At 40.2% G+C, this 22,458-nt stretch overlaps 1 protein-coding gene across 2 annotated transcripts; it reads left to right on the top strand.

Moving 5' to 3' along the window:
- Positions 1 to 5,512: 5,512 nt before the first annotated feature.
- On the top strand, positions 5,513 to 22,060 carry LOC135203666 (DNA-directed RNA polymerase III subunit RPC4-like). Of its 2 annotated transcripts, none has more exons than XM_064233548.1 (10): positions 5,513 to 5,716; positions 8,723 to 8,976; positions 16,002 to 16,123; positions 17,337 to 17,485; positions 18,577 to 18,784; positions 18,997 to 19,079; positions 19,291 to 19,404; positions 19,695 to 19,799; positions 21,105 to 21,281; positions 21,833 to 22,060. In XM_064233548.1, the coding sequence occupies exons 2-10, from the start codon at positions 8,723 to 8,725 to the stop codon at positions 21,956 to 21,958; spliced, it is 1,338 nt and encodes a 445-aa protein (XP_064089618.1). In that variant the 5' UTR covers positions 5,513 to 5,716; the 3' UTR covers positions 21,959 to 22,060. The 2 variants fall into 2 exon arrangements, with proteins under 2 accessions (XP_064089618.1, XP_064089619.1); XM_064233549.1 differs by lacking the exon at positions 5,513 to 5,716 and adding an exon at positions 5,743 to 5,901.
- Positions 22,061 to 22,458: the final 398 nt, after the last annotated feature.

Raw genomic sequence — 22,458 nt, 5'->3', positions numbered from 1 at the left:
GTTCTGTATTATGACGTCACGACATCTTGACTTTCGTACCTATTGTAAATAATTGCTATACTCAACTGTCATTGCAGAACAGTTTACCAGTTATTCATGCAGATTGTTATCAGCTATACATGTAATTGTTATAATCGTAATGCGCATATATACTTTATTATTTTACTTTTTGGATCTATGAAGATGTTTTTACTGCTGGATTATCGCCGTAGTGTGACGCAATCGTTTTCGGTCCATGGGCCTCTGTCTGTTTTCGCACCATAAGAAATTATGGGGTGGGGCCGAATTTGCAATGACCAGAAAGTCGTTAAAAAGAGGAAAGTTAGCATTGAGGGGCATATGTTTTGACTGAGAAAAATACAAATTTATTCAATAGCTAGCTTGTAAAAAATATTGGTTATAAAAACTTGATTGACAACTAAGCAGCATGTCTACTATGGGTTTCAGAGACAGTGCAAGCAGGTTTTGGGCAATACCTATTTCTGTAACGAACACTCTTAACAGAACGAGATTTTGCTTATAGTGCATTACACCCAGTGCCGTAATATTTATAAGGTATCGTGAATCACTAATCGTAAAGAATAACACAACTGTCCTTGTACAAGAGACAAAAACTCCATTATGCAGAAAATGGATACGAACACGCGTATAACGCTCCCACTACCCTCTCCCACCCCCCCCCCCCCTTCCACCACCGCCATCCCTTTTCTTCTTCGTTCCTCCGCCTTCCTTTCTCTCTCTCTCTCTCTGTTGCCATTCGATATGTGTTGACCCTCCAAACTGGTATAAGACTACACACAAAACGTTGAAATTGGTGAAATTAGGCTATGTATTGGAAGTATATATACATAAATATTAAAGCAATTTTATCATTATTGCATTACTATGACAACTAGAATTCATGGAAACAGTTTATAAACCTGTTAAGCGTCACCCACGTAATAATACGTTTTACCGCGATCTACCTCGGTAGCGCCTTCAACGGGATATTACGTTCAAGACTTTAACTGTGCTTGTCAAGCTGTCAGCCCCGTAATAATAAGTTTACTCGTATAGAAAGTGTAGGAACATCATTTGGTAACACTCTCAGCACATGGGAAACTTATTTCCAGCCTGGCAACTCTTTCCTGGTGGTCGCTTATGCTAGAAAACTGCCTGTCCCTGTTGGTTTTTCTTTCAATACGCTTCGGGCGTTTATCGAGACAAATTGGATTTCGCGTCTTTCACAATGAATGTCCCAAAGAGGAGGCATATTTCTTTAGGTGAGATCAATCAAATACTAGATGAGGAGGGTGATATTGATAACCTATTTGATGATGAGAGCTCTAGTTTGAATCCTCCAGTGATGATACAAACTTTTCTTCCAATTGCGGGAGTGAAGATGACTTTTCTTTGCCGAGTGACTGGACTCAGAGAGAGAGAGAGAGAGAGAGAGAGAGAGAGAGAGAGAGAGAGAGAGAGAGAGAGAGAGAGAGAGAGTGAGAGTGAGAGAGAGATGAGAGAGAGAGAGAGAGAGAGAGAGAGAGAGAGAGAATTTCCTACAGTTAATTACAGTATGAATAACAAGCATAAAAATCAATATTAACTTTGAAAAACTATCATCAGTGCTATGATCGCTGATTACAAAAAAAAAGCGTGACGGTACGTTAGCAGCGAGCTCATCAGGGCGGACGCTTAACAGGATAATAATGGAACGGCATATGTGTGAAGCCTCCACTAATGTGGCAACGATGATTTTGCCATTCTTAGCATGCAAACATTAAAGGTTACATTTATTTCTGGCATACAATTATTAAAGAAATTCAAAATACTAATAAAGACTGAAATCAATGAAAAGTGCTAGCAAAAAACAAAAAAGCAAAAAAAAAAAAAACGTAGTCGTTCCTCTGCACTTTTCCGTATTCGTTCCTCTATGGTTTTCGGCAGCCAGATGTACGAAAACGTTAGAAACATTTGATTTTTATCTACTTTAGAAATATCTGTAATTTTTTCGGGGTAATTTGGTTGCAAAAAAGGGATAATATACATGAATTAAATCAAAATTTTTAAATAACAAAGTAAATTTAAACTAAATAACGAGTAAAGTAAACAGTTTAGGGAATAAAACTTTGCAGTTTCGTCGTCTGTCGTCGTCTGCAGTTCGAAATTGTGTTTATGGCGCGCGCGCGCTTAGAAACCAGGAACAGCAACGGGTTTAAAGTGCAATGTGGAGTGAACGGAGACCAAAATGTGTATAATAACAATCAAATAAGCACTGTGGAGTTTCAGTTGTGATGGCAGTAAGGATAAAAACCGCCGATTACAAGGTAAGAATGAATTCAGTTCCAACCATAACCCCGGGAATAACAAGTTTCATACTTTCACTAATATAGGCAACAAAATGTTGTTTTATTGTGCTGATTACAACTGCAATCTTGAGTAAGATCAATAAACGTTACATACATACGCTAACATTGTTCAAATGAGTGCTGGGAAGGCTGGGGAAAGATGGTGGCCGTCACTGATGAAGAACCGTCCATGCAAAAACGTAGCCGCCATATTGGATTTCAAAACTGCCTTGAAAACATATTTTACGAAGAGCTCACATGCTTATTTTAGTTCGTATGGGGCTTTCATATATCACAATATGTTGACGAAACTTCAGTCTTTTAAATGGTATGCTTTGAGTTGCAATTGTATTCATGTTTCACCAATTAAATATCGAGTGAATAAGACCCGTCTACCGTGATGAGGGTTGGCCTGTCGTGATGTTTCCCCCTATACATCCGAAACATTTGTAATTTTGGGGGGTTAATTTGGTTGCAAAAAAGGGATAATAGACATGAATTAAATAAACATTTTGAAGTAAAGTTAAACTAAATATTGAGTAAAGTAAACAATTAAGGGAATAAAGCTTTGCATCTCATAATCAGTGTTGTCGTCTGCTGCTCGTAACTGTGTTTGCGGAGTGAGTGCTTAGGAACCAGGAACCACAGCGTGGTTCAAGTGCACTGTGGAGTGAATTAAGACCAAAATGTGTATAATTACAATCAAATAAGCACTGTGGAGTTTCAGTTATGATGGCAGTAAGGATAAAAACTACCGATTACAAGGTAAGAATGAATTCAGTTCCAACCATAACCCCGGGAATAAAAAGTTTCATACTTTCACTAATATAGGCAACAAAATGTTGTTTTATTGTGCTGATTACAACTGCAATCTTGAGTAAGATCAATAAACGTTACATATAGGTATACGCTAACATTGTTCAAATGAGTGCTGGGAAGGCTGGGGAAAGATGGTGGCCGTCACTGATGAGAACCATCCATGCAAAACGTAGCCACCATATTGGATTTCAAAACTGCCTTGAAAACATACTTTACGAAGAGCTCGCATGCTTATTTTAGTTCGTATGGGGCTTTCATATACCTATCACATTATGTTGACGAAACTTCAGTCTTTTAAATGGTATGCTTAGAGTTGCAATTGTATTCTTGTTTCATCAATTAAATATCGAGTGAATAAGACCCGTCCACCGTGATGAGGGTTGGCCTGCCGTGGTATTCTACCCTAACTACTCGGGGTTGTCTTTGGCAAATGACTGAGTAGGCTGTGTAACCATGCCCCTAACCTTTACAGATAGGCTAGGTAGACTACATCGCCTGAACTACGATGGCTCACTCAAAAACCTTAGGTAATACATAAGGCGGATCGTATTTTAACCTACAGAAAAAAACTTGATTTTCACCCAGCTTTTGGCCACCGGTTGGTTAAAAGTCAATCTAAATCGGCCACGGGTTCTCAGCAATTTAAGCAAAATTACCTTGTTTAACTACTGCTATTGTTTTTGAACCATGCATAAAAAGCACATAATCCAAACCTTCAATAATTACAGGTAACTGTCACTGTTACAAAAATGAAATAACCTACGATAATCTTATTACATAACTGGTCTAGAAATATGTATAGGCTAGCTATCTACGGCAGCTCATCAGCTGATCAAAATACACAAAACCGGTCAGACAATTCTTCATTCTGCGGATTCGATGAAGCAAAATTCACTTAAGACAATCTAAGTCTGTAAACATACATAGTTAATTCCTCGTTTATCTTCTCAAACTATTCGCTTAAAACGAGAAAACACCAATAACTAGAAATTTACCAAAATTCCAAAGCGAGCAGCAGCCATTCTTGACAGACAGACGACGATTTAGACTGTGAAGTGTCCTAGTTTATCTTCGACTGCTGCGAACATTGAGGTAGCAACCACAGTGGTTTAGGAATGACTCGCAGATGCATGACAGGATTACATTATAATTATTTAAAAATTCATTATGTGATTGTCAGTTTGGACTCAAATCAACGCATTACCATTCACATGTTTAAACTGCCTCATTTCACAAACTTTTCATAAAATAATGTTTTCATTTAACCCTTTTCTGCTCACACCAACAGGTCCCTTGGTTGTCTTCGGTTCATATAAAGATATTTATAATACCGTTCTTGTCAGCTATATACTTCGCTTTACCCAGATTCGAATGAACAGATTCTTTATCATATATTCTACTGCTAACAGTGGTTCAGTAGAATTTTTCTGGTTCTTTAAGCCATTTTTCTGTTTTGCTCATTTCAGTGCGCCTAAGATTTTCATCATTTTAGACAAAAATTGTTAGGTCAATGGAAAATGGAAAAGGATATTTAACTAATAAATGGAATAAATTTAAACAACATGCTTTACTCTGACAGGTGGCAGTAGGCCGTTAACGGGGTTTGATGTCTGATATATCATATTTTCTCCATACTCTCATATTTCTAATCATAAATGATAATTTACTTCTTAATGCAAACTTCTTTATCTGGTACCATTCTGCTGAAAGAGCCTGGTAAGTTCGCCATATTATTTTTCTTCTATATACATACGATGTAAAGTCCCATCTGCATATTCTTAAGTTGTCTAGATGACAGCATTAAACTAATCATCTTGTCAGACAAACCAAAAGGATAAAAAAAGATTAATAATTCTTCGCTGTAGGATGAAGATAGTTATGTATGGAATAAAATATCTTTGATCCTTATATTACGTAATAAATCTAATTTACTTCGGCACTTCAGAGTTTAATGAATTATGACTCTCACAGTCTCTTGAATATGACCCTCAGTTTGAGGGAGTAACCAAGTGTAATCAAATGTTAGACATCTATGAAGACGATTCCTTAATATGCGTTCTTGTGTATGCTGATTTTCTGTAAAATTCAGAGTATACGCATGCGCAACAGCTGTTTGTTCAATGGTTCTTAAATATATTTAATTTAAATATTTTCAATTATATACATTTAAAATAGCCTATAATATTAAATAAAATTATATTATCGACAAATTTATACCTAAAAACATTCATATTTTGTATGCAACTTATTTTCATAGTAATAGTAAATAGACAAATTATTTCACGACAATAATAACATTTAAATTTTTAAAAAATATTCAAGCCAAAAAATAATTATATTTTATCAATTAAAGCGTAAAAAAAAATCCATGTGTTGATGTCTTGGCAGGAAATGTAAACAAACCGAGTGGAGCGATTCGTGAAAATTTTCGGTTTCGTGTTCCTTCTCGACGACGAAATCCCATTATTTCATTTCCGATGGTTGTGATGAATTAGAGTGTTCGTTTAAAAAGATGTTATGATAAATATCGTTATTCCGTTAAACATTTCTTTATATGATATTGCATAAAGGTAAGTCAACTCTATCACGATGACCTAGGCTAGGCTGTGTTTGAACTGCTCGATAGTGACTTTGTTTTGATGAACATGAGTAGGTAATGTCAAACAGGGACATTCTCTATTGCCTCTTCAACTTTCCTGAGGCTGCCTCCACTTTTTTTTATCGAAATTAATTTGACTCCTGCTTTGTTTCATAGGTAGGTTGAGGAGACAAACCAAATTGGTAGGTAACTTGAGATAGGTACCTACTATACCTACCTACCTAGGTAGTAGGTATAGGTACCTAGCTAGGTATACTACCTAACTTGATATCCTACTACTAGGTATACTAGGTACTACGTACTACCTAGCCTATATAGGTTAGGTATACCTAGGATAATTGCATGCAGCCCACTCAAGGTAGTAGTAGTAGGTATAGGTACTAGGCTAGTAGCTACTACAGTACCTAGACACGCATTTTGTAGGTAGTACTGGAGAGCTTCTTGATGGTTTAAGATAGATGAGACAGCTGTTTCATACCTACTAGGTAGGCTATTTTAAGGCATCTGATTAGAAGTACTAGGGTAGTAGGTAGGGGAAGCAACCGAGTGGACTAGCTGCGGCTACCTTAACCATGTTCAGACCCACCTTCAGAAAAAGTACTTTAACATGTCCTGACACCAGAGATGGGCACCAATCACGAGTCGTACCTACCTAGGTTGAGGATGCAGCTAGGTATAGGCTACCTAGTAGAGAAAAACTGGGTAAGACATACCGAGCTACCTACCATACCTATTTTGGGGGTAGTGTTAAGCTAAGAATGTTGGGGGTAATCTCTAACACTACTTCCAACCAGAAACTTAGGGTGAAATAGGGTAAAAACCGCATGGTACAGGGGTGGACCATGTACGATCAATGTGTACAACCCCCAAAAAAGTACATTATAACGCGTCTGATGCCCATCTCCGATGTCAGGACACGTTATAATGTACTTTTTTGGGGGTTGTACACATTGATCGTACATGGTCCACCCCTGTACCATGCGGTTTTTTACCCTACTGAATGGCTGGCCCCTACCATAGCACGACCACCTTCCCGAAAATCAAAAAGTATCCTAGGCAGGTATGGCCTTAATTTGTGGTTTGTGAGCAAAAACTTACTTTGAAAGGAAAGTATTATAGGTCTCAAGGTGTTACTTTGACAGACGCTGGCTCTTGACTAATGTCTATCCTGGGTTACAGGATGTGTTAAAAGTATTTTTTCGCGAAAGTGGTCACACTACAGTAGAGGTCACCCATTCGGTATTTTACCCTAGTTCGTGTTTCGGATGTTCAGTGTCACTTTGGGGGTCCAGGGTAGGCAGTTTTGAAAAGATGGGAGCAGGCCCCAAACATTACTCCTAAGCAGTAGCTTAGGGTAAATGACCGAGCGGCGACATAGCCACCACTGATCCAGGAATGCGGCCACCTTCCTGAAAAAGTAGTACTTAAATTCACTGCCAAGAGCATCATTCAAGAGTTGTGGCCCATCCAAGCAGCCCACCGAGACCTCTACGGTCCTCTCGAAGTAAGTGTTTTTTCCTAAATTACGAAATAGGTATAGTATCATTTGAGCGTTTTTTTGGAAGGAGGCTGCATTCTGAGAGAGGTGGCCGCTATGTCACTACTCGGTCATTTACCCTAGTCCATATTTCCAATGTTCAGTGTTACTTGAGGGCTGGTGTCCATGGGAGGCAAAGGACCCCCTCCCCCTGGCCAGAGCAGTTTTGTGAACAACAGAAGCAAGCTCTAGCACTACCTCTGAGTGGGAGTTTAACCTGTGTTTGCGATGTTCAGTGTTATGGGGTTGGTCGTGGGGGAGGTGGTTATCTAAACCCAGTCAGCCAGGTCAGTGCCCTAAGTCAGGTTAGGGAGGCAAGGTATGTTAGATCAGGACTTGCCTTTTTAGTTAAAGGATAGGTTTGTATCATAAAGGGAACCTGTGTCCATCATGCTCAATAGGTTCCTTTTCAGTCTTTGCAAGAGTAATTGATACAGAGCGGGTGGGGGAAGCATCATGGCTAGAATTATGCACCTTAGAATTTATTAAACTGACTAGGACATGGATGGATTGTGTTAGAATTAATATATAGTGTGCAGTTCAAATTAGTGTATGATGCTTTCATGAACTTATACACCATGCCTTAAAGGATTAAGATGTCAAATTGTCTAGAAATTTTTGTGATCTGTGTGGTCATTACATATATCTAGGCCTAAATCTGGTGAATGGAACATGGACGCTGTGTTTAGTACCAGCCCCTTTGGGATTAATTTAAAAACATGAGCAATAGATGATGAATACCCTAATTATAAACAAAAGACAGTAAAGATTCTGATTTGCAACTGGCTGGAATCAGGCTGCAGTAGTGTCTTCAGTTTTACCATTCAGCCAAGATTGAGTAGCATTTAATCAATGGCTAAAGCTTGTTTTTTAAGATTATTTTAGGTATGTTATAACCAGAGAGTTATTATTTTTTTTTTTCCCTATCATGGCAACATGATTGTGTGGGATTAATCATAAATAGTATGCATCTTCACCTCCATCATCTCCTCTTCCAAGTTTACTTTTGCAGGTTCCCAGTTGTTCAGTGTTTTGTAGTCCTTATCCCTGCGTTAGCTTAGCTTTTCTATCCCAGTCTTTTAACTTTATTCATTTCATTCTTAATCCCGACTCTTGCTCTCACCAAGATTTGTGGCTAGGCTAGCTGGTTTTTAGGCAGGAATTCATGGCCACTGACCATTGACATTAACCATTCTTAGTTTTCTTTATAAAGATATGCAAGACATTGTAACTTGTCATGTTGCATATGCAAAGTAGATGGTACTTTGTAGAATAATTTAGTTGCATCCTATATATCAAGTCATAGAGTTAACAGCAGTCATAACTTAATTATGAAACAGCATGTAGTTTTGAATGAGTTTTGATTATTTTGTTCAATACATAAGTACTAGGTGTAATGTTGTCTTTTAGTAGAATATTCAATTTTTAATACATTCACAGATGGCTGAACAAAATGGAGAGATGAAGACCCCTGCTCCTGGCAGGGGGAGTGGAACAAGCACAGGGGTTGGTAACCCTTCTCCTGGGCCCAGTACCAATATATCAGCAAGATTACCCTCCTTTCGTGCCCCACGTGATCTCACCCTTTCAGCCTCATCATCCGCAACGCCTGTGAAAGTTTCCTTAATGAGTCGACCCCGCAAAAATTTTTTACCAAATATCCCTGTGCGAAGAGAGAAAGCTGGTAAAGTCCCGTAAGTGTGTGGTTGCATTTTATTGGGCTTTATGAGCAGTCCTGCAATACATTAATATAATTTTTTAATTACTAATATGTATACTGTATGCTGGAGATGCTACACCTTTGCTGTAGGTTTATGTTACAAAATAATGATTTAATGATATTGCTATTCTCAGTATCCAAATGAAGACTTGATTTTTGTACATGAACTTTCCTGTCAGACATATACTTAGCTTACGTCTCTGACGTCACGACAGAATTCAAAACTCGCGGCTAACGCGACAGGTAGGTCAGGTGATCTACCTTACCCGCCGCTGGGAAGCGGGTGTAAGAACCAACATACCTTTCTTGCCAGATTTTTTCTGTCGTCGGTGTCGACCACACCTGTTGTCGGTACCTCTTGACAGTTGGATTCTTTTCTCGTTTTCGCCTTGGATTGTTTCTACGGACTTTTGGTGAAGTACCCGATCTTTTGGCCTGGCATTCGCGATTTGTAGACAGTTATTTGACTTTTCTTTGGATTTTTCTTGGATTCATGATGTCTGATGTTGATACTAAGAAAACTGCTATGTTTAGAGTTTGTTGTATGACTGAGTGTAAGGTGAGGCTACCGAAAGCTGCGGTAGACCCTCACACGGTATGTTTGAAGTGTAGAGGGAATGAATGCACCTTTAATAATCCTTGTAATGAATGTGAAAAGCTGAATGAGGATGAATGGAAGTCTTTGTCGTCCTACTTGAGGAAGCTTGAAAAGGATAAAGTTAGGAAAGCTTCTTCTAGGAGCAGTAGTAGATCTCGTATTAGCGAGTTGGATATAGATAATCCTATTTTAGAAGTAGCTCCTTTGTCAGTTTCAGCTCCTGCTCCCTGCACCGAAGCCGAAGATGCGCCTTCGGAAGTGGCCTCCATGAAAGCCACCATTCGCAGTATGGAGAGGAAAATCAAACAATTAGAAGGTAAGAGTGATTCCAATAGTGATTTGTGCAGTGAACCCAGTGCAGTGGAGGGTGCGTCTGATCGGCTCCCTAATGCTTCCAGGCCTAGACCTCTTCCAGACTCCCAGTCCCAGTGGAGGAGGAAAGTCGAAAGCCGCAGGAAGGTTAGGGAGCATCCCCACCGGTCAGGCGTCCCCTCGGTAGCTCCTGTTGATCGTTCCCAGGCTACCTTGGATCGCTCCAAGAGAGAAATATTGCGCCAATGCTTCTCGTCTTCACTTTCGCCTTCTCCTAAACGAGGATGGAGCTCTCTTCGAAGCCTCGCGCCCTTCGAAGAGAGCCTGGAACGCTCCCTGCGCCCGTCCGTCCAGCCCTGAAGTTTTTTCGGAAGAGCCTGAGGTGGAAGCGAAGAAACGTAAGAGATCTCAGGAGTATCGTTCCCCGAGCAGAGATCGAGCCTCGTCACCTGTTCAAGAGTTTGTGAATTCTCCTGCAAGGGTGTTGGCTAACCTTCAGGCGCAGATTTCGGCTCTGGCTGGCTCTCTTTGCGTGTCGTCTCGTCGTAGGAAGGACGTCTCGCTTCCTGTAAAGAAGTCCAGGCTCCCCTCTCCTGACTCTCGCTATTCGACGGAAGCGGCGCGCTCACCTGTGCGTTCGGATTCTCGCAGGAGACTTTCTGCTTCGGACAAGATCCCATCTGCGTCCAAGCGCCATTCGCCTGACAGACAGGTTTCTCCTTCGGACAAGGAGCAAACTGCTCGTAGGAGATCTTCACCCTACAGACGCTCTTCTCGAGACAGGATCGCTCCCCTTGACAGGCGCCAAGAGCCTAGTAGGCGCTACTCGCCTCGTAGCCGCTCCTCGTCTTGCCTCCACTCTCCTGTTGACAAGCGCCCTAAATCGGACAGGCGCTTTTCGCTGGACAGGCGTCAAGAGCTTGTTAGGCGCGTTTCTCCTGGCAGGCGCTCTTCTCCTGACTTTCACTCTCCTCGAGTCAGGCGCCGAGATCCTAGCAGGCGCTTCTCCCCTTGTAGGCGCTCACCTAGTAGGCGCTCGTCGCTAGAGATCCTCTCGCCTCGGTTCAGGCGCCAAGAGCCTGGTAGCCGCTTCTCGTATGGCAGGCGCTGTTCGCCTGGTAGCCGCTCTCCTTTGGATAGGTGCCAAGAGCCTGATAGAAGTTCTTCTTCAAACAGGCGCTCTGCTCCTGACAGCCGCCTTACTCCTGTTAGGCTCCAAGAATCTGGGAAACGCACTCCTCCAGACAAGAAGGATGTTGCAAGTAGACACGTTTCTGAAGCTTTGTCTCCAAGACGTATACGTCTTACTTCCTCTAGAGACTCTTTTAAGAATAGTCGCGCCTCTAAGGATCATGAGGGTTCTTCAGCTCAGGAAGAACAGGACCCCTCAGAAGAAGAAGGACCAAAAGACTCCTCTGTTTCCTCCTATAAGAGGCTGACAGATTTGCTCCTGCAAGAGTTCGGAGATATCCTTTCTCCTGTGGCTCCTCCTTCTCCTCTTTCGTTATTCTCCACTTCGAAGACGTCGAAGGTTTCGTCTTGTGTAAGGATGAAACCTACTGTTTCCATGAAGAAGGCGCTTAGAGGTTTTGGGGAATGGCTCCTTTCTAAGGAAGAGAAAGGGAAGACGGTTTTTTCTTTCCCTCCGTCTAAACTGACTGGCAGATTGGGATTGCTGGTACGAATCGGGCGAACCTTTAGGCCTCACTCTCCCTTCGTCTGCGACTCGGACTTCTCTTCATTGGTGGATTCTGCTCGTCGTTCCGCCCTCTTGTCCGCCAAGACTACGTGGGGATGAACGAACTTGACCACCTACTGAAGGGAATGTTCCGAGTCCTGGAAGTTTTCAACTTCTTGATTGGTCTTTAGGAGTTCTGGCTAATAAGACCCAGACCCCAGATTCTCTGTCTCCTGAAGATCTTAACTGCGTCCTCACTTGCATGGACAAAGCAGTGAGAGACGGATCGAGTGAAGTCTCCTCACTGTTTGGAGCTGGAGTTATTAAGAAGCGGTCTGTCTACTATTCGTTTCTCACTAAGGCAGTTTCACATGCACAAAGGGCCTCGCTTATGTATGCTCAACTCTCTCCTCTTCTGTTCCCCAAGAAAATTATTCAAGATGTCTCGAGTGCCCTTTCAGCTAAGGCTACTCAGGACATGTTAGCCCAGGCGGCCAGGAAACCTCGCTCTGTCTTCCAACCCAAGGCCAAGAAAGAGACTCCTCTGAGCAGGAGCCCTTTCGAGGAGGACCTGCTGTCAGAGGTTCTTCAACCAGAGGAACTAGACCTTTTAAGAGAGGTAAAACCTTCTCTAGGTCAGTCAGAGGGAAGAAATAGCGATCAAGGACTCCAGACATCAGTGGGTGCCAGACTACTGAAATTTGCCGACGTCTGGGCCCACAAAGGGGCAGACAATTGGTCCCTATCGATTGTCAGCAAAGGATACCTCATTCCCTTCTCGTCAAGACCACCATTGACGACAACTCCGAGGGAGTTGGTGGCCAAGTACAAGGACCCCATCATGAATCAAGCCCTTTCTCTAGCAGTAGATCTCATGCTAGAGAAGGAGGCTATAGAACTAGTGAAAGATCCCCGCTCTGCGGGCTTTTACAACAGACTTTTTCCTAGTTCCGAAAGAACTCAGGAGGATGGAGACCGGTTTTGGATGTAAGCGCCCTGAACGTCTTTGTGGAAAAGAGGAAGTTCGCCATGGAGACAACTTCCTCAGTGTTAGCGGCTCTTCGTCCAGGGGACTGGATGGTGTCTCTAGACCTTCAGGACGCTTACTTTCATGTGCCGATCCATCCTTCTTCACGGAAGTATCTACGATTCATGATGGGAGGAAACATCTTCCAATTCAAGGCCTTGTGCTTCGGCCTATCGACTGCACCCCAAGTTTTTCACGGGGTTAATGAAAAACGTGGCGCAATGGCTACATTTGGAGGGAGTGAGGGTGTCGCTTTATCTCGACGACTGGCTAATCAGAGCAGAGTCTCAAGAAAGATGTCTGGAGGACCTTCAAAAGACCCTTACATTGGCAAGTTCTCTGGGACTTCTGGTGAACTTCCAGAAGTCTCAATTAATCCCCAGTCAAGAGCGGATCTATCTGGGGATTCGGATAGCTTCTCTGGCTTTTCGGGCTTTTCCATCGCCAGAGAGGATTAGCTCGTTGCTACGAGAAAATAACGACCTTCCTAGAGAAAGATGCATGCACAGCGAGGGAGTGGATGAGTCTGCTGGGGACACTCTCCTCGTTGGAGCAATTCGTTTCTCTAGGAAGGTTGCATCTCAGGCCTCTACAGTTCTTCCTATACCAGAACTGGAGGCGTCTCTCCCTAGATCTGGAGTTCTCCTTCAAGATCTCAAGGGGAATCAAGAGAGACCTTCGGTGGTGGAACAACCCACTTCGTTTTGTGGAAGGAATGTCTCTTTACATGCCGAACCCCAGCCATGTGTTGTTTTCCGACGCATCGGAAGCAGGTTGGGGAGCGACGCTCGGGACAAGAGAAGTGTCAGGCACCTGGAAGGGGGATCAGGTGTCCTGGCACATCAACAAGAAAGAGTTGATGGCAGTCTGGATGGCATTGAAAGCCTTCGAGCCCCACGTCCGAAATGCAGTAGTGCAGGTCAATTCGGACAACACAACAGCCTTGGCGTACATCAAAAAACAGGGGGGGACGCACTCCTTCTCCCTGTACGAAACAGCAAGGGATCTTCTGCTGTGGTCTCAAACAAGGAAGATCAGTCTTCTCACCAGATTCGTACAGGGAGAAAGGAACGTCAGGGCCGATCTCCTGAGCAGGAAGAATCAACTCCTGCCTTTCCGAGTGGGACCCTCCACTCAGAGGTATGCCAAGACCTGTTGGAGAAGATGGGGCAGACCTCACATCGATCTCTTTGCAACAGCAAGGAACGCAAGAATCGAACTTTACTGCTCCCCGATCTCAGACCCAGGAGCAGTATCAGTGGATGCGTTTCTCCTAGATTGGATAGGTCTAGACGTCTACGCCTTTCCCCCCTTCAAAGTACTGGGACAAACCCTCAAGAAATTTGCTATCTCGGAGATGACAAGAATGACACTAGTAGCTCCGTTCTGGCCCGCCCAAGATTGGTTCACAGAGGTACTGGAATGGTTGGTGGACTTTCCAAGAGCACTTCCACAAAGACAAGATTTGCTCAAACAACCCCACTTCGACAGGTATCACAGAAACCTCCCCGCTCTCAATCTGACTGGCTTTCGACTGTCAAAAGTCTTGTCAGAGCGAAGGGGTTTTCGACAAAAGCTGCTTAGGCTATCGCCTCAGCTAGAAGACCTTCGACCCTTAAAGTCTACCAGTCAAAGTGGGACGTCTTTCGCCGGTGGTGCAGGAACCAGAAGTTTTCCTCTTCCAGTACCTCTGTGACTCAGATAGCAGATTTCCTAGTTTTCCTCAGAGAAAAATGCGGTTTGGCAGTATCTACTATCAAAGGATACCGAAGCATGCTGGCTGCTGTGTTCAGACATAGGAATTTAGATCTTTCGAATAACAAAGATCTTCATGATCTATTAAGATCTTTTGAAACTTCCAAGAAAACTTCGAACGAAGTTCCAAGTTGGAATCTGGACGTGGTTCTTCGTTTCCTGAGGTCCTCTAGGTTTGAACCACCACATTTAGCCTCCTTCAAAGATCTTACGAGGAAAGCTCTCTTTCTCATGGCTTTAGCATCCGCTAAAAGGGCGGTTAGTGAATTCATGCCCTAGAAGGAAGGGTAGGTTTCAAAGGAGATTCCGTGGTTTGTTCCTTCCTTCCTTCGTTTTAGCAAAGAATGAGAACCCCTCAAATCCTTGGCCAAGGAACTTTGAGGTTCGTGGATTATCTGCCCTAGTAGGGGAAGAACCTGAAAGAACTCTTTGCCCTGTTAGGAGTTTAAAATACTACCTTCAGAAGAAGAAAACCCTTAATGGCATTGAAGACAGACTATGGTGCTCTGTAAAGGACCCCAGCAGACCATTGTCGAAAAATGCGCTGTCTTTCTTCATTAGAAGTCTTGTGAAAGAAGCACATAGATCTTGTAATGAAGAACATTTCAAGCTCCTAAAAGTCAAGGCTCATGAAGTGAGAGCAATTGCCACTTCCTTGGCCTTTAATAAGAATATGTCTCTTCAGAATCTGATGAAAACTACATTCTGGAGATGTAATTCAGTTTTCGCCAAACCACTACCTAAAAGACGTCAGTATTACGTATGACGAGTGCTTCGCTTTAGGCCCGTACGTATCGGCGGATTCGGTGCTGGGGCAGGGAGCTGGAACATATCCTTAGTAGTTTTTTCCCTGGTTTTTGTTAATTGAGTTCATATGGTTGTATGAAAAATGATGCAGGTAGGCATCTTTTTTCGTTTCGTAATACTAATAACTCTAGTTTGGTTAGGTGATCGGATTTGGTTTGAAGCTCCCTGCGTTGGTAGTGGACAGTTCTGTCATAGAAGAGGGCGAACCCCCATTGACATGATCCGACTTGGATTCTACTAAGTAAGCGGATATCAAGTCCCGTTAGTAGACCCAAAGAGTCTTTTCAGCTGTAGGTCACGCCCTCGCTGTAGCTCTTATGGCTATGCAGACTAATAGACAGTATCTATGAAGTCTTCAGCCTAAACAGGTAAGAACCAAGGTTATTTTCCTACAACAGGTGTTGTTTACCTTTTCTTTGTTATTTTCTGTCTTGTACCCTCCACCAAGGGTGTCAATCAGCTAAGTATATGTCTGACAGGAAAGTTCATGTACAAAAATGATATTGTTATTTTACAATAAAGTTTTGTACATACTTACCTGGCAGACATATACGATTGATGGCCCGCCCAGCCTCCCCTCAGGAGACAGGTATAAAAGAGAAAAAATCTGGCAAGAAAGGTATGTTGGTTCTTACACCCGCTTCCCAGCGGCGGGTAAGGTAGATCACCTGACCTACCTGTTGCGTTAGCCGCGAGTTTTGAATTCTGTCGTGACGTCAGAGACGTAAGCTAAGTATATGTCTGCCAGGTAAGTATGTACAAAACTTTATTGTAAAATAACAATATCATTTTATAAATCATTCTTTTCCCTCAAATTTTCAGGGAGTCTCGTTCTGATAAGGCACCAAAAACAGGTCATGAACGTGATAAAAAAGAAGGGGGCCGTGGAAGAGGTCGGGGCAACAAAGAGTTTGTGCAGACTACTGGTTCCCTGTTCGGTGATGGTTAGTAGTTATGTTTTTTTGTGAATTTATTGTTATGTAATTTTAACCATATGACTGATTTCACTGTAAATTTTTTGTAAATAGGCTGGATAAGGTATGATAACAAAGGTATTTTTGTTCATTGTGCTTGTTGACCTCAAGCTAATAAGAATTCAGGCAGAACGGGAAAATCTGACATAAAATCATAGGGTTCACCCAAAGGATTTGTTCTTAAATGAGAAGTGACAATTTTAGTATCATTTGCATTGTGCCATACAAAGCACATTGTAAGTGATAGCCCCCTGAAATGCTTCATCTGTGGATTGTGTTCATATGTTTTTCCAGACTTATTAGTTTATGGTCATAAACTAACAGCGAGGGCAAAGCAAAACTACCTTTGCTTTGTACCTCTTTCTTCTGTCTATTAGACTGAACTACTATTTATTCAGCTTGCTTCCTTTAAAGGACAGTAAAAACATCCTAATTAACATAAAACAATTATGTAAATATCTAGATGGGATTTCCTCAAGTTTTTCAAAAGTTTGTGCCCTTTCTCCTAAACTAGCATTTTAATAATTTTCTTTCGGAAAACACGATTTCTCCTGAGCAGCAGAAATGCAGTACACTTTGTTACATGGGGTTGTATAGATACTGCTTGCAACATACAGTACCATTTCCATCCTTCCGATGTTCTCTGAGGTTGTTGAAAAGCTGATTTTGTAAGCCGTGTTCCAACAGTTCATTTACATGAAGACATACTATGTTTAAGTGCAGTAGTTAATGATGGCCTTGTTGTGGTTGTCACTTACAGTGTACCTTGCACAGTGAACTTGAAGCATAGGCTAAAGATTCTTAACAGTGTCTCCAGTCTATTCAGCATTGCTTTTTGCCCTTTAATTTTCAACTGTTTGACTACCCATTTGAAAGTTAATTCCAACTCGGTGGTCTGGTCAAACTACCTGAAAGTAATAGTTCTCATCTGTTCCTCGGCTACCACTTTACACTTCTTGTTTAAGAACAAAATCTTTATGTCAGCAGTGAGAGTATAGAAAAGTGATTTGGTAAATTTGTTGCACTTTTATACAGTAAGTAGAAAGATCAATTGTTTCAGCCTAAGTGGATGACCTTACGACAGGTGATATATATGTGATGTAATATACAGAAAATATCTTTCTTTGTTATTAATTTCACTTTAATTTCATGAATTAAATTTATGTTTTATTTTTTATTCCAGGAATTGCAGCTAACATCACGAGACGTGGTGGTTATTCATTCGGTGGTGGTGGTGGTGGTGGGGGTGGACGTGGCACTGGAAGAGGTTCAGAAGCTGGTTTCATTAACAAGCCTGTTTTAAATTTAGATACTGTAAACCACATTGATAAGGTAAAAGCTCTATACTGATCTTTAGGTTGGCCTCTGCACAGTGCTTAGTTACAAATGAGTACCTCTAGTCTCGTACCTCAAGAGGAATACTTCTGAGCCCAAATCACTCTTTGAGCAATGCCACACTACTTTACTATCCTTTCTTTCATTTCTTAATAACTTTGAAATGAAATGAATATCTTATGTTACTAGATTAAATGTGTAGGGTATACTGCACACTGTGTAGGAATACAGTGTGTGGAGGTGCTTGTACTGCTTTTTATGATATTGCCCTTCTTTGAATACTTAATAGTACTCTTTATAAGGGATGTTTATCTCATATTTTCCCCGTACACTTTGATCCTCTTAAATAAATGTTTTTCACTCCCATAATGACACTTTGTATACATAATGTGTGGAAGTCAAATTGATTACAGGTACTTACTGCTGTGATTTTTTATTGTGCAGTACTATCCTACCTTAAATTTTTTTAAGGCTTCAGTTTTTTACAATGTACTCATTTGTTCCTTTTCCTGTCAAATTGGCATTCCAGAGTTTTGAAAGTAGTTTAACTTCACACTCACACTAGTAACAGACATGAAGTATAATCTTTTTAGATAGTAATTTGGCTATTCATTTGGATTCTTTATCAACTTTCTGTATAGTGAAATCTTATGCACATGAAATGTGGAACATATGTGTGTGTGAAACTTGTAATAGTTAATAGCTGTAAAAAATATATTTTCTTTGCTTGAGTCCCTTTAGTCATTGTAAAGGTAATTATGAAGAGGCAAGTTATATGCAAGATTTTAAGACATATGAAATCTGATATTGTAGCCCAAAAATTTCATAATGAAAAAAATTTAGTTTGTTTAATGCCAGACCTTATGCTAGTGAAACAGGTTGCATGAAATATTGGAGTAAACACATTCTATCATTAGTTGTTCTTAGGGATGATGATCATCCTTTTTTTGTTTTGCTAAGGTTTCCATCTAAGATCCTCTTATAGCTACTAGCCTGCAAATCTGAAAATGTGATTCATTGGTCAAAATAGATTTTATATAATTATTTTTAGCCAAAAAATTAACACTTTTATCATTGGTTTTTAAAAGGAACACGAAGACCAAAGGTTAAAAGAAATTTTACGTGATGATTTCATAGATGATTTAGAAGACTTGATAGGACGAGATGGAAGAGAATTTTTACCAGTACAGTTACCTATGGTGGACACAGGACGAGGCTTTAAAGAGGAGGGCCAGGAAAACAGTGAGGAAATGAAGTTTGTTCCACCATCCACATCTACAGATTCTGACTTGAAAAGTGAGTATAGTATGTGCATACATACATATGTACTGTAATATTTGTTTTTTACTTTTACAAAATAACCAGAAATCATGTCAAGAGATGATTTTAAAACTGCAGTTCAAACTGCCAGGGGTGCTTGAATAATTTAAAATTCCTGTTAATTTTTCATTGAAATGTTAAACTCCTGGATAAGCACATAGTGATAGTAATTATAAAATTTATTACAGTAAAGGAAGAACCTGAAGATTATATCTCTCCACAAAATGGGCCTGGTGTGAAAGAGATTGCTCAAGACACTAAAAATATTAAGGTTAGTAAGCATTAGTCTTCAAAGTCTTTCTTGTGTATCTCCATTATAGGTACCATAACTGGAAAGGCTGCTTTTTTTTTTTTTTTTTTACTGGAACAATTAGTCATTTATAATGCAATGAATCTAGTCTTGGACATCACATACCTTATGAGCTATTACATACCATAAAAGATTACAGAGGGAGGTGTGATATTGTTTGCATCCATTTCAGCTAATGGACACAAAAATGCCAATGAAAGGTGGTCTGCCAACTAAAGAAAGGCCTCCTGAGTTGTCAGTAGCGCAGCTTTTAACTGGTAAACATGAAGATGTCATGTTTTTTCAAGTAAGTACAATATATATATATATATATATATATATATATATATATATATATATATATATATTATTATATATATATATTATATAAATATATATAATATATATCTATATATATAGATATATATATATACTCTCTATATATATATATATATATCTGCCTAATTGTATATTTCTTTAGCTCTTAATTTTTGTAACACCTTAAGCGATCCTGTAATTGTTTAATCTTTAATTCAGTTGTTAGTTTGAAGTGTTATGAAAATGGTGACTAAATTTTTATTAATTTTCCATTTTCAGCTGCCAAATTCTCTGCCAAGCCTTCCCCCTGAAATCAAACAAGAACCAAATTCTAAACCATCATCATCATCAAAGGTGCAAAAGTCTGCCACTAATAGTAATGCAGTAAGTCACTGATTTTGGGTGATGTAATTATTTATTAAACTTCTCAGTAGATGGTAAGTCATGCACGGATTGTTACAGGCTCATCCATTTATTACAATTCCCCATCTTCATGTACTCTGTTATGAATGCCACTGTCATACTTGCTTGGGCAGTCATTCAGTTTCCATGGGAACTGCAAATTAATTCTAAAGGCATGGGTCCTATAATCAAAGCACTGGGCCATTTTTAGGTCATTACTGAAATAATTTTCAGCATTTGGCATAAATGAAGTTTCTTCTATCCTTGCCAGTCTTTCTTTGAAACAATGAGTTCATTGGTGCTCTCTTGTGGATCTTTAGCGTCCCCACTACTTTGCTGAAAATTCTTCCTACATCTTATCTCAACTTACACTGCTTTTCATCAAAGCCTTTGTTCAGCTTCCCATCTTGCCATAATTTTTTTTTTTTTATCCCCACACACTGGCTGTTCCACCTACCTTAATAAGGACTGAAGTTTGGCTATTCATTTGTGTTTACAAAGTAATAAAACAATACATATACTGAAATCCAAATGCAACCCGTGTTCTTGATCTTTGGGATTGTTGCATCAGATATTCTCAGCAACTAAAATCCATAATCTTCCAGCTCTACTAATACTTATAATCATGAACAAAATATCTTCCTCTCTTGGGTCACCTTTACAACTTCCCATTTTATGAAACTACTCTGCCTTTCCACCCCAGCCATTTTCCTCCTCTTATTAGTTTCAAGTTTCCATCTGGCTGACATAGTGCAAGGTCTTCTCTGCTTTCCATGTGGGGATCTTTATGGAACATACCTACTTATTTGGCTGAAGCTTCCACATCAGTATTGTGTTAAGCTGTCATGTCCTTCCCTTATATCAGAAGGATTTTACTTACATTGCTGTGTCTTCCTACCAATGCTGTGAATGTTTGTATTAAAAGACCACCCGTTAATATAAAGCACAACATTATTGCCATAGTTTTTCTGGGAGGTTGATACATCAAAAGACCACATGAGCATGAAGCACAATATCATTGCCATAGTTTTTCTGATGCATTATTTTTTTTTTTAGAGGCTATTGTACATTTCTACATTTTGACTTCTTCCCTTATTTCACTTATGAACATTCTGTTTTGAGGAAGTTTACCTTGAAAGTCGGTTGCATTTTGGCTTTCATATGAGTGTATGCAATTGTCTTAGAAACTAAACAAAAAACTTGTTGAAATATAATTATTGATACAGCAGTTTAACTTGGTCCAGATGTTAATGCCTTATGTATTCCTTATGAATATGAATTTTTCAGGCTTCGGATGATGAAGACGAAGTTGAGAAAAAATCCAAGACTGATTACTGTACATTAAACACATTGCAAGAGGGTATGATTGCAACTTGTAAGATTTATAAATCCGGCAAGACCGAACTTTGGTTCGGAGAACATAGATTAACCGTCAATAAAGGAACCCAGGTTGGATTTTTACAGGCAAGTTACTCAGGGTACATTTAAATTTCTTTGCAAAATATTCTTGTAGCATTTTGTCACCTCTCCTGATTAAGCATTTCCTAGCAACCCAGCAAACGAAGGTATTCAAATAACACTATATTGTATAGTTTAGTTTTGATTGTCAAAATGCATTGTTATCCCTGTAGGGGGATAGTTTTGTTGGTGCTACTATTTTTTTTTTAGTGCAAATGTAATGTTTTTTTTTTTTTTTTTTTTTTGTATGGTGTTTTCATGTTGCATGGAACCAGTGGTTATTCAGCAACAGGACCAATGGCTTTACAAGACTTAAATCCACGCTGAGAGTTAACTTCTATCACCAGAAATACACGTCTCTAACCCTCAATGGAATGCCCGAGAATCAAACTCGCGGCCACCAAGGTGGCAGGCCAACCTTACTCTCAATTTCCCTTTCAGCATTGAATGACTTCATAGGTCCCAGCACTTAGATGTTCACCTAAATTTTACATTTCATTCCATATATGTAGATAATGAGAAAGTGCACAAAGTAAACATTTGCTTTTATTTTTCAGGATGTTGTGAGTGTTGAAATAGATGAAGAAAGCAAAACTGGCACAATGACAGTGTTAGGCCATATTGGTCATCGATTAGTTTGTTCACCAGACTTAGAAACTCTAGTCAAACAGAAGAAAAGTTAGCACAGGCTTAGTACTAGCTTCTGTTATTTTTTTTATATGTAAGGGTTAAATCTTAATTCCGTTATATTTTATTGCATTTGTTTTATAATAACTAAAGTATAAGATTGACTTTCATTAACCTTTTGTTATTGTTTGTTTGTATGGTGTTTCCACATTGCATGGAACCAGTTGTTATTCAGCAAAGGGACCAAACGCTTAACGCGACTTCCAAACCACGTCAAGAGTGAACTTCTATCCCCAGAAATACACCTCTCTTAACACCTCAATGGAATGCCCGAGAATCAAACTCGGTCACTGAGATGGCAGGTCAAGACCATACTGATCATACCACTGAAGTGCTTGACCTTTTGTTATACAGTCTAGTGCAAGATTTTTTTTTTTCTTTTGATACTTTAACCATCTATGGAGCAACAGTGACAGTATGCCACCAAAAGTTTGACAAAAAAGGAGCCTGAGTAATAAATTAAAATGTCCATGCCACAAGTGTGCCTGCATCATGC

Source organism: Macrobrachium nipponense, chromosome 36, assembly GCF_015104395.2.
Source record: "Macrobrachium nipponense isolate FS-2020 chromosome 36, ASM1510439v2, whole genome shotgun sequence".
NCBI lineage: Eukaryota > Metazoa > Arthropoda > Malacostraca > Decapoda > Palaemonidae > Macrobrachium > Macrobrachium nipponense.
Note: the sequence above shows the minus strand (reverse complement) of the source record. Positions and strands in the feature narration are given on the sequence as shown.